Source organism: Torulaspora globosa, chromosome 3 (assembly GCF_014133895.1).
Source record: "Torulaspora globosa chromosome 3, complete sequence".
Classification (NCBI taxonomy): Eukaryota; Fungi; Ascomycota; class Saccharomycetes; order Saccharomycetales; family Saccharomycetaceae; genus Torulaspora; species Torulaspora globosa.
Window position 1 is genome coordinate 1155154 of NC_050729.1, and position 12075 is coordinate 1167228.

The window sequence follows — 12075 nt, forward strand, 5'->3', positions numbered from 1 at the left end:
AAAAAAGTCCTAATAGTCAGTATCCTCCAACGACGGCCGGAGAAGAAATGAGTCTATAAGCTAGTTTCTGCTCGTCCGAGATCAACTTGGTTCTTTAAGCTTTATGATATCTTGAGCTTAGATAGTCAAACTGATTTGTTTTGCAAGTCAATCATATCTTGAATCTGTTGCTTCATCATATCTTTAAGATCTTGCACGTCATTTTCCAGCTCCTCAGCACGCTCCGTTTTCTCACCAAGAAGCTGTAACGAAGTCTCTAGTTTTGAACGCAATTCCTCGACTTCTTTCGATAGGTCTACCTTCTCCTTTTCTAGCGCTTTCAGACACTCGTTCTCTTCAAGGAGCCTGACTATTTCGTCGTTGGCCGTCATCTTTTCCTTCTGTGCTCTATCACATTGGCCTTTTAATGATGAAACTTCCACCTCGAACCGTCGTATTTCCCCCGCAAGCTTAGTCACCATTTGGGCATTCATCTGGTTTGAGATAGGCACTTCGGATCCCAACTTATAAATATTGTTTGAGCTTGAATGCTGTCGAGATATTCCAGCGCGCGGTAAAGAAGGTAATTCGGAGGCTTCATTGGGGATGTCATTGATATCTAACTCGAGACCACCCTTCTCCAAATTTGGACTGCAGGGAACGCTCTCAAAGCTATCATTTCCGAGCTTGCCCTTCAGCTCTATTGGCGGTTCGGACTCATTAATTGAAGATATCACCGATGGCAGGAGCCAGTCATCTTCGAGTTTCACTCGATCGGTTATTTCTTCACTGCGCCCTTCGGCAGATAGCTTCCTAGGTAGTTCGTCGGCGGAATCGATTCTGTGCTCCAGATGTGCTTTCTGAAGGTTGTATTGTTTCTGAAGTAATTTAAAATCATCCTTGATGTCTTCAAGCGACGTACTTAGAGATTTATTCTCACTCTGGAGTTCTTCTATCGTCTTTTGATCAGTTATTTGCCTGTCAGAAAGCTCCTTGATCCTTTCCTGAAGAGCTCCGTTAGCTTTGGCAGTTGAGGCAAGTTCATCTGCTAATCTGCCCTTTAGCTTCTCAGTCTGACCCACTCGGGCTTCAAGAGTAGATATTTTGCTATTAAGCGCATCTTCTAATGCTGTCCAGTTCTCTCTGTTGCTCTCTAACTCTGTGCGCAAGAGCTTATACTGCTCTTGTAGGTGGTCATCGTGACCTCCTCCCTCCGAGGCTTTTTGTGCTATCTCCAGTTCGATTCGCAATTGTTCAAGATTGGATTCAAGCGATGCAATCTCCTCACGGCTCGCGGATCTCAAGGACTGAATTTCTCCTCGTAATTTCGCTTCAATCTCACTAAAATCTTTCCGTTTAATATTCAGCGACGCTTGAAGTTCTTCTATTTGATTTTCCTTTTGTGAAAGTTGTGCTTTCAATGATTCGACGTCGAGCTGATTTTCAGTAAGCTCCTTTACTTGATCTTGTAGATCTTGTATCTTCTTGGATAAGTCTTTTTTATCGGAGGAGAGCTGCTCCAGTGCTTCAAGCTTGTCGACAAGTTCATTCTGAAGGATCTCGATTTCTTCCCTTAAGTTCTCAATCGTTTTATTCAGCGATTTGATGGTAGCATTCTGCTTCAGCTCGGTTTTCGACAACTTTTCTCCCTCTTGCCTGAGTTGATTGATCATTTCGTCTTTCTCTCTGATCACTTTGACAAGGCTGCTGGCTGAGGAGTCAGGTCTATCAACTTGAGAATTCTGCTTTACAAGCTGTTTAATATGAGGATCTATTAGTCTGAGCAAAGTCAAAGGCTCCAGGGGTCGACCATCCGCAGGTAGCCAAGAAGACCACGGTGCCGTCTGTATTATTGACGAGAGTTCGTCGACGTCATCGGAGGATCCCTCAGTAGCTTTCGTCTCAATGCCAAGTGTATTCTGCAGATGCGCTACATCCTCGCGTTCTTTAGCTTGCTCAGAATCTGCGACAACCTGGTGACTCGTTAGAGGGTCATCTGCCTCGACATCTCTGGCTTCGGCCAATTGGCTCGGTGTGGGGGAAGCAGCACCTGATGATGAGTCCTGTTTCTTGGTTCTTCTCTTACCTTTCTGAGCAGCCTGAGATAACCTTTCCTCTAAAGTCAATTTTTTGGACGTGCCATTCATCTCTGATCTATATTCGACTCTTTAGCTGATCTGATCCCAGTCCCCATCAGTTCTCCAGCCTGTCTAGGTTGATAAGCTGCACAGCAGCATCTTGGAAGTTATTTGTTTATTGGAGTCTTACAGGATTCGAACCAAGACCAGAAGGATCAACTTCCCCAACAAAGCTATCGGGGCTGACTTAAAAATTTTTTTCTCCAAAAAAAGATCCTTTTATTTCATGTCTAACAATCTTAGCTTCCTTTATTCAGCGGAATCCAGGTAGACTAAACTAATGGTGGAATTGAAAATGTATAAACAGGAGTCAGCTAGCTTAGATCCTAGTTGTGATTTACTCAATACTTTAAGTTAGAAAAAAGTAAGTAGTAGTAGCTATGTTCTAGTATCACAGGTTTCCGAGAACTATCACTAGTGATAGAGATGTCCGCATCACTGCAGGCAAATATCAGGAACTCACAAAACGTCTGGGGACTAAATCGACAATGTAACTGCGAACCACCAGCAGACCGACGGTCAGTCAGAAAGAACCATACAGACACTAAACAGAATGGTCAGAGCCTACGCTCTTACGATGTTGGGAATTGGCACAAGTACCTGCCACAGATTGAGTTTGTAGGCTCCTCCCTACTTTAAGGCACAGCCATTTTACGTTGGCCGCTTCCGCGTAGCCAAAAAGATCTATGACAACCCATATGAAGTCGATCTAGACTCCTACAGAAGGCGCATAGAGTTATTAATGTCCAGCACCTGAAGAAGTTTATATTTCGCCCGGATGCATACCCGAAAGAGAAACCAAGAAAGGAAGCAGGTGAACCGTGGGTCCGCGGCGCTGCCACTGACACCGACGACAATGACGCCGAGGACGCCGATGAAATTGGACGGAGGTGGCCTGGAGAGATCTCCGGAGGACTGCTAGGTCTCTAGATCTGGATCCAGATGAAGGGCCCAATGATGCGGACATCTCTATCGTTGGCAATTGTTCTGGGCAGCGTTTAGAGTCTTCAAAAAATGAGCACCTTTAGCGAGGCGATCCACCACGACAAGAATTATATTCATGTTATTCGCTGTTGGCGGGATCTTGCAACAAAACTGATCAAATCATCTAGCCATCTTCCCTCCCCTACGAATAAGGGGCCTGACAAGCCACTCTGGGGTATCTATGGGTTGTTATTAACTGAAATTACGCCCGTCTGGATTAGCGAGCAATCGAATGCTGTAGCTTCGGCCAATAATAGTTTGGGGCTAGTTCCCCGAATGTTACTGTAGTGCGAACGAGGGAATAGTCATGTCATAACTTCATGATATCATCTGCTTGCCACGATCTCAGTAAATTAAATCATTCGACGTTGACTAGTGAGGACAAAAAGTTTCAGACAGTCGAAATTTCTTCTGGTACCCTGCAAAGCGGAAACGTCCTGGAACTAACGTTGTGTTGGTTGTTCTACTCCTGCAGCGCAAGAATTATATCCTTAAGATTGTCCATATTTTCGCGATGAAATTCAGTCTGGTCACACAGGATAATCACGCCGCCGATCGCCAATGCTAACACTGTCCCAAACAGGTACCAGAGAATACTCGGAACGTCCCGCCTAAAATGCTTCTCCATGGACGACCTCCGCACTTCCAATTCTTCAGCGTCCGTCTGCATTTTGCCAGGTACTTAGACTTAATTGTACCTCTTTATTCTACCGCTTTCTAGTCCTCTTCTGGTCTAATAGCTCTGGACTGAGTCTCCCTTTTATAGGTTTCCATGGACTCGAGGGGGACCCTTTTTTTATAGGTTTCCATGGAAATCGGAGGGGAGAAACTTTTTTCTGTGTTTCCATGGAAACAGAAACACCAAATTATCCCGGCTCTGGAATTGAACGCAGGACCTCTCGCATTTGGATGAGTGCTCGTTCAAAGCGATAAGCGTTCCGTTAAGTATAAAGACTATACGAATCATACTTGGCAAGGCAGAGTTTCGATCTTCATCATCGATCCCAGGCCTAGTTTACGACCCACCGACCGACCACCGACCAACTGCGATTGAGATCTACATGAATTGATTCGCTTCCCATGACGACAGCGAGAAGCGGGACTACAGTTAGTGCGTTTAACGCTGAATTTGCAGCGCTGGCGGCAACAGTTCCCAGCATCGAGCAGCGAGAGGGCTGAACGGAGCTTTTATATTAGCAGCTTGGAGCACCCAATCAATCAGACAGTCCGGACTACAACTCTCGGACGCTAGAAGATGCTATGGTCATTGCATCAAACTCTGCAGATGGGGAGGGATATGCAGGACACCAGCCCACATTCGTACCAACCACAGAACCTATGTGATGAAGATATTTTAAGGTTGAAGCTTATGACACTTCGCCGGTCACCATTCGTAGCACAACGAGATATACCCCGGGCGTCCATGCTACGGCTCTCACGGACATCGGAATGTCATAAGTGCCGGTGTGTACGTTAGAGACAAGTTGCATACCAGTATCGCCATCGGCAATTCTGTCCTTGAAGCTAACTCTGTACTAAGCCGACTAACCGCGTATATGAGCCCTGTAGCACTGATCCCGCCAGGCCAAACCACTACAACCGATATCAACTTGTCCAATTGGCATCATCCACATCGAAGATGATCGACAAGCTCGTAAAGCTCACAGGAAGCCATCATAGTCTTTTGTCCAATTTCTAGTGATAGAGTGCCATCCAGCCCAGGAACAAGTTAAAGAGAACCTTTGACGCTACTACCACTACATCTCTAATTCAAACATCCGCAGATAGTGAAAAACGACTTGCCACGCATCACGCTGGACAAAAAGGATGCATTCCATGAAATTAACATAAAGCGAGGTGCACGATTACCCACGATACCGCCTTAAGATTGATCTCCAAAGGACGAGGAAGAAATTGCGAAGATTGTAGTTGACTTGCTCGAGAAGGGATTCGTCGAAAAGTCTCTGCAGCCCACCACTCATCATGGTTAAAAAGAAAGATGGCTCGTACCGTTTATGTGTGGACTACCGAGCCCTGAATGAAGTCACGATCAAAGACCTACTCCCCCCTGCCAAGAATTGAAGCATTATTGGCAAAGATAGGGAACTCAACGCCAGGTCTCCGCTCAGGATACCACCGAATACCGATCAAAGAGGAAGACGTCCCAAAGACTGCCTTCACCATTCATAACGGCAAATATCAATACCGATGCCGTCTGGGTTAGTCAACACGCTGTCTACCTTCTCATACCAGACATCTTCCATACATCTTCCATTGTCTGCCACTCGTCCTAGTGTAGCTCGATGAGATCCTGGCAATCTCAGCAACAAAAGACGACACATCGAACCTTTGGATATAGTACTCCGTTGACTGCAAGACTAGCAGTTAATCGCCATATTCCCTGAGCTGAACTGGAATTTCCACGATACCACATCTCTGAGTGTCGTATCGACCAATAAATGGCCAAACGATAACGCTATTCCTGTATGCAAAACTATAAGGGACGTGCAGAATGAACAACTACTACAGACGATATTTCCCACGGCGCTGACACCCACTCATCGCCATCTCCAAGAAGACCTCATGAACCCAAGCTTAATCATTCGACTTGCGTAGTGCTAGAATTATATCCCTAAAGGCGGCGTTCTTTTCCTTCTGGAATTGAAGTTGACGCACGGCCATAACAATTAGAATAACCACCAGTGCTAACACTGGCAGCCACAGCAAGATGAATATCTGCATAACGTCCCACATAAACTCCATGTGCGCTTCCGCTTCTTCAGGTTCGGTCGGCGTGCTCTGCACTGCCAATTCTTCAGCGTCCGTCTGCATTTTTTCCGCCATCTGATAGAATGTCTGGTACTTAGACTTAATTGTACCTCTTTATTCTACCGCTTTCTAGTCCTCTTCTGGTCTAATAGCTCTGGACTGAGTCTCCCTTTTATAGGTTTCCATGGACTCGATGGGGACCCTTTTTTTATAGGTTTCCATGGAAATCGGAGGGGGGAAACCTTTTTCTGTGTTTCCATGGAAACAGAAATACCAAATTGTCCCGGCTCTGGAATTGAACGCAGGACCTCTCGCATTTGGATGAGTGTTCGTTCAAAGCGATAAGCGTTCCGTTAAGTATAAAGACTATACGAATCATACTGGGCGTACCATGCACGAAAGCTAGGCACCTATATGAGTCCTGTTGCACTAGAACCATTGGTCAACCAAACCACGACAAACCATTGATTCCATTAACCACAGGTAGCCTAGACAAACCACCGGCCCCAGTGATCTCACCGAACCAAGGCAAACCACTGCAACCAGGGTCACCTAGTCCAATGGGCATCATCTATCATAGTCTTCGACTGAGTACTTTGTCCAATTTCAAGTTATAGATTGCCATCCAGCTCAGGATGAGTTAAAAAGAACACTTTCACGCTACTGCCGGCACACTCCAATTCAAACATCGGCAGATAGTGAGAAACGACTTGCCACTCACCACCCTGGACAAGAAGGATGCAGCCCATGAAAATAACATGCAGCCAGGTGCGCGATTACCCAGGATACCACCTTAATGTTGATCTCCGAAGGATGAGGAAGAAATTGTGAAGATTTTATCGACCAACAAATGGCCAAACGATAACGCTATTCCTGTATGCAAAACTATAAGGGATGCGCAGCATGAACAACTACTACATGCGATTTTTCCCACGGCGCTGACGCCCCCCGTGATCGCCATCTCTACGAAGACCTCATGGACCCAAGCTTAATCATTCGACTTGCGCAGTGCTAGAAGTATATCCCTAAAGGCGGCGTTCTCTTCCTCGTGGTATTCATTTTGATTCGACTTGATAACAAGTAGAATAACCGCCAATGCTAACGTTGGCACCAACAGCAAGAAGAGCATCTTGAAAAAAATCCGCCTAAACTCCATCTCCACTTCCGCTTCTTCAGGTTCGGTCGGCGTGCTCTGCACTGCCAATTCTTCAGGATTCATCTGCATTTTCACCATTTGATAGGACGCGTAGTTTTATCACTGAGTTAGTAGTCCTATATTCTACCGCTTTCTAGTCCTCTTCCGGTCTAATAGCTTTGGACTGGGGCCTTCTTTTATATGTTTCCATGGAAACTGGGGAGGAACCCTTTTTACATGTTTCCATGGAAACAAAAAACCAAATAGTGCCGGCTCTGGAATTGAACCTTTCGCATTCTCCGATCAGTATTCGTTCAAAGCGATAGGCATACCCATTATCTAATAAACGGCACTGGGGACGAATATGACGTATTCTTTGGAATATAATCACTTTCTACGCAAATAAAATCATTCTTTACGTAGTACAATCACTCTCCACGGAACGCACTTCTAGCCGCTGATGACCTAGCCAATTCATGATGTGATCTATTAGCAAGATCGTATATAGGAGCTACGACAAGTTACTTCTGGGAATGAGAACACGAAATCATTTCTCCTCTCTAAATTCGCTGTCTGAGTAAATTGAAACGTACAACGGTGAATCTCCAGTACTGCTGGACATGCGTCAGTGATTTCTGGCTCAGTTTCCTCAACATAAATCCACTGCTCTAGCGAAATATCATCACTTTTCTGCAAGCCATGACGCATTTTAAAAACACTTGAGCCGGTTACGAAGCACCATTGTACTTCTTAGTTTAGTCTTGCGGTAAGAACCTATTGTTCGACACTCCCTTGCTACATGTGCTTCTTTCTAGCCCTAACCGATCAAAGCCACTTAAGCTATGCTATTGAGGGATTAGACATGGTGAAATGGAAGGGATGAAGTTGTTAATAGAAGTCAAGTTTTATCGTTCCACTTATTACTTAACGTTTTCGTGTTTGTAGTTGTCCAATGAAGCATTAGAATAACCACCAATGCTAGCACTGGCAGCCACAGCAGGAGGAGCATCTTTATAACATCCTGCTAGACTCGCTCTGCGCTTCCGCTTCTGCAGGCTCTGTCGGCGTGTCTTCCACAATCCGATCTGACATACAGTATTCACTACCAATTGGTGATGTTTACGATGGAAACCTTGTCCTAATAGCTCCCGACCGGGTCCCTTTATAGATGTCCCCAGCTCGCTACCAGTGGGTCAGGACCGATATGCTATCGCCCATATCCGAATAACGATATAGGTCTTAGCTAGACCTATATTTAGGTACCAGCAAGGCCAAGACATACTACTGCATCCTGCCAAGCAGAGAAGGAATCCTGGAATCCTATTGCAAGTTTGAGCTTTATAGCTTTAGCTACTTTTATGAATACCAGCTTAAAATTTTCAGTTAATCTCATCTCATCGCTTGACTATATGCAATACAAATCGTACTAGACAAACAAAGTTGTCTTGGCAGGGACTCTGAATACTCCAAGAGTAATTGCAATGAGTGCTGCTGTTCTGCCAATCAAAGAATTGGCCACGAGACTTGAAGGATCTGACGATCCCGAGTTTATCACACTGCTAGGCTGTTTGCGATCTCCACGGTACGTAGATGAGCGATTACTCAAATCGGACCTCAGCCTGCTGGCTGCTAAGACTTTGGCATTGTTGAGATCTAGTCAGGATGCCACTGTTTGGCGTGGCTGTCATACGAGCGTGGTGATCTGCTCTTACAATCCATTGGTGTTGTGTGGTCATGGAGGCCAGCTGCTGGCTGCGATTTATTCGAAACTTGAACATAAAGTTGAATACTACTCATCAGCTGTCCAGACGCCACAGTCTGCAGTGTTGTTGCAAGCATTGGTTTACGCTTTGGGGAGCTTGATCAACCTGATGCGAGGCAAGCCGGCTTTATCGAGAGAAAGCCTCGTTCCTCAACTGAAGGTTATCATTCCGTTGCTCGTGAAATTGGCTCGATTGGAACCGAAACTGGCGTTGCCCGTTTTGAAGACACTACTTTACAAGAACACCACGACTTTCAGGCCCTTTGCGAGCAAGTTTCGGGCGGTCCTTTCAGAGCTTCTTATCAAGGAATATGAGCTCTGCGACAAAGAAACTCAGCGTTTGATCTGCGATAACTTTGCTTATCTGCATCTGATCAGGCTGGCTCCTTCCAACGGCGCAGATGAGACTCAAGCTCATCACAAGACGTACCAAGACGATACTTGGAAGATGGGTATTTTCTCAGTTCTGGCTAAATTTAAGCCTATCCTCGATCTTTGCGGCGAGTTCTTGGATTTGGAGCAAGACAAAGAAATTCAAAAGCTGATTCAGAGTCTCAATGTAACCGAAGAAGGTGCCAATGCAGGCGACTTTTTGCCTGGCCTAAAACTAGACATGAATTCCCCTTTGACTTTATGGGAAGCTCCACGTCGCTTGTCTCTGCTGCTCGACTTGCTGTCATCATTCATGACTTTACCAACACCTTATCCAGTTAGAGTGCCTTTGGGTCTCTGCATTTCGATCGCAGAGGGACTTTTAAGCATGACGAGTAATTATCTACCTCTGAAGCGTGATGTTCGCAGAGATTCTGGGCTTACTTCTGTCATTGAAGACATTCTTCCTCAGATTCAGTTTGTTGGTGTTCGCTTGCTATCAAACATCAGTCAAACCTACGGTAAACTATGCCTGTCGCTGCTGCCTTCCATTTTGAGTTCTCTAGAATTGTTCATACCACTCCAGCAAAAATCAAGCAGGATTGACCTTCAGAAATGTGTCTCATTAAAGTATGAGTTTATGACACTATTCTCTTTGGTCACTACATTTCTGTCTCACACGGGACATCAACTGAACGAGGTTGGCTTGATTAAAAAACTGGTGGACGTATCGTTGCATCTCACAGAAGACCATTCTGCCCTAGATTTTAGTGCCAGTCGAGACATCAAGGCAATTCGGAATAAAGATTCTAAACAAAAGCAGAAGAAGGAGCATTCAAACGCGTCAATTTCAGACCTCTACGTACAGCCAGAGAGTTTCAGATTCAAATGCTCTGAGCGCTGCCTGTTTGAAATCAACCGTTTCTTGCAAGTTATTGTGAGCAATTGGAAATTGCCCACCAATGAGCATCTGAAAATTCTGAAATACACCATTTCCACAGCCGTCAAGTGGAAAGAGCAAAGGGGTTACGTTCCAGAGTCATACGTTAAACTGCTTAGAGCGGAAGTACTAAACCCTGGCGCAGAGCGCGTCTCTATATTGCCAATAGCCGTCTCTCTTTTGAATAACGCAAACGATGATATTTTCGATCTCTTATGCCATCCAAGGTTGCCAATGAGCTTGGTTCATAATGTGAAATTAGCTACCCCTATGACCGAAGAGCCAATTGAAGAGATTTATGAACATATTCCAACCGAAGCCGACGAAGATCAATCACCACGCTCACTCCCCACCGCTGCTGAAACAGACCCCGTTGTAGAGGAAATTAAGCCACCAGCCGATGAGAGACGGGAGCCATCGAAGCACTCTAATGCCGCTTTCAATGAAAGTGTCGCGGAAAATCGGTCTTCATCAGACATTCCAGCTGTGTCTATTGTTGAAGAAGTATCCGATACAACAGACGTCAGAAAAAGAGAGTTCGACGTTGAGGGTGCGCCATCATTCTTCACAAAGCGCACCAAAATCGGTGCAGATGAAACAAGGGCATCCTCAGCCATCTCTGAAGTCGTCACCGTTGAGATTTCAGGCGAAAAGGACCTCAATGCTGCCGATTCGAAGAGCATGGAGGAAAGTACGATAAAAGAAAGCAACCCCGCTTCAGATGGGGATTCCGACTTTGAAATGCCAACCATCAACGTCAGTGAGGATGAGGACGACAAGGAAGATAGTGAAGATGAAGATGCTTAAATATTGGCTCGTCTATGAGAGATCGTAACTAGCGAAGTCCAGCAGCTTGACATGTCGTACATTATTTGGGGATTCAGACACTGTGACAAGATTGCTACGTAGGAGTAACCGGAAGAGTTTCTTGCTGCACTTGTGGAAATCGGCGACTTCAAGTGTGTCATCGTGGCTAAGAAGCCTCCTGATAAGTGTGAAAACTTCCTCCGACAGATCATTCCCCGCTTGTTCTGCGTCTACCATATCTACAGATAGAATATTTTTAACGAACGTCTCCAAGCTACTGTGCAGCTGGCGATTAAGTTCTTCTGGTGTTTTCGGCCTTTCCCTCTCGCTCGTTAGCGCCATAGTTTCTAACTTGCGGTTCAGTAAATCAATCAAAACGATCAGATCATTATTTATGTCCTTCTGGTCTCTTATCATCTGTCCAAGTTCGATTAGATGTTTCTCCTTTTCATTAATCCACGCCTTGGTTGATTCCAGACGTGTTGTTTGGCTGACAGACGCCAAACTGAGGCCGATAGGATCAGATCTATCCGGCCGAAACAGTGGCTTTGATAATAGGTCTTTCCAGTCGCCTTTGGGTTCAATGGCTTCTGGGATTTCATCGGTAGCATTTCGCACCTGCTTTAACAGATCCCGCTTCAGGTGTATGTGGCTTTCCAAACTTTCTATGTACGCTTGGAGCGCGTCTTCAGAGCTGATTGAACGCTCCATTGATGCTGATATCCCAGCTCTTTGACAGACAATTGATCGTCGGATCTGTAGTCATCTTCAATAAAGTGCTAGCGAATTCGTTAGGTTTAGTCGTTACTGGTGACCGTAATTGAAAAATTCATTAATCATGTTAAACCAGCTTAATAGGCTTTACTGAAGTAAGTTCATAAGACATTGCTCGCCTAACTGACCTCTAGATGTCGTCATTCTCCCCAGCGGACCTAAGCAGCCTAGATGAAAACTCCAAAAAGGAGATTGCAACCTTTTTGGAAGCCGAGAACTCCAAGCAAAAGGTGCAACTGTCGATCCACCAGTTCACTAATACTTGCTTCAAGCAATGTGTAACATCAGTCAGTAATGCGGAACTCAGTTCGCAGGAGGAGCAATGTCTGAATAATTGCGTCAACAGGTTCCTCGACACCAACATCAGAATCGTGAAGAGCCTGCAGAGCATTCAATAATGTGTTGATTTGTAAAA

General features: G+C 45.3%; 4 protein-coding genes across 4 annotated transcripts; 2 read left to right on the top strand and 2 right to left on the bottom strand.

The window, feature by feature from the left end:
* Positions 1–125: 125 nt before the first annotated feature.
* Positions 126–2126, bottom strand: SGM1 (Sgm1p; the record flags this gene model as incomplete). The annotated part of the gene is made up of 1 exon (XM_037283237.1): positions 126–2126. The coding sequence occupies one exon, from the start codon at positions 2124–2126 to the stop codon at positions 126–128; it is 2001 nt and encodes a 666-aa protein (XP_037139133.1).
* A 6360-nt stretch (positions 2127–8486) lies between these two features.
* Positions 8487–10886, top strand: RIX1 (Rix1p; the record flags this gene model as incomplete). Its single annotated transcript, XM_037283238.1, has 1 exon — positions 8487–10886. One exon carries the CDS (start codon positions 8487–8489, stop codon positions 10884–10886), a length of 2400 nt encoding a protein of 799 aa, XP_037139134.1.
* A 12-nt stretch (positions 10887–10898) lies between these two features.
* Positions 10899–11597, bottom strand: MCM22 (Mcm22p; the record flags this gene model as incomplete). Its single annotated transcript, XM_037283239.1, has 1 exon — positions 10899–11597. The coding sequence occupies one exon, from the start codon at positions 11595–11597 to the stop codon at positions 10899–10901; it is 699 nt and encodes a 232-aa protein (XP_037139135.1).
* Positions 11598–11794: 197 nt separating this feature from the next.
* TIM8 (protein transporter TIM8) lies at positions 11795–12058 on the top strand (the record flags this gene model as incomplete). The annotated part of the gene is made up of 1 exon (XM_037283240.1): positions 11795–12058. One exon carries the CDS (start codon positions 11795–11797, stop codon positions 12056–12058), a length of 264 nt encoding a protein of 87 aa, XP_037139136.1.
* Positions 12059–12075: the final 17 nt, after the last annotated feature.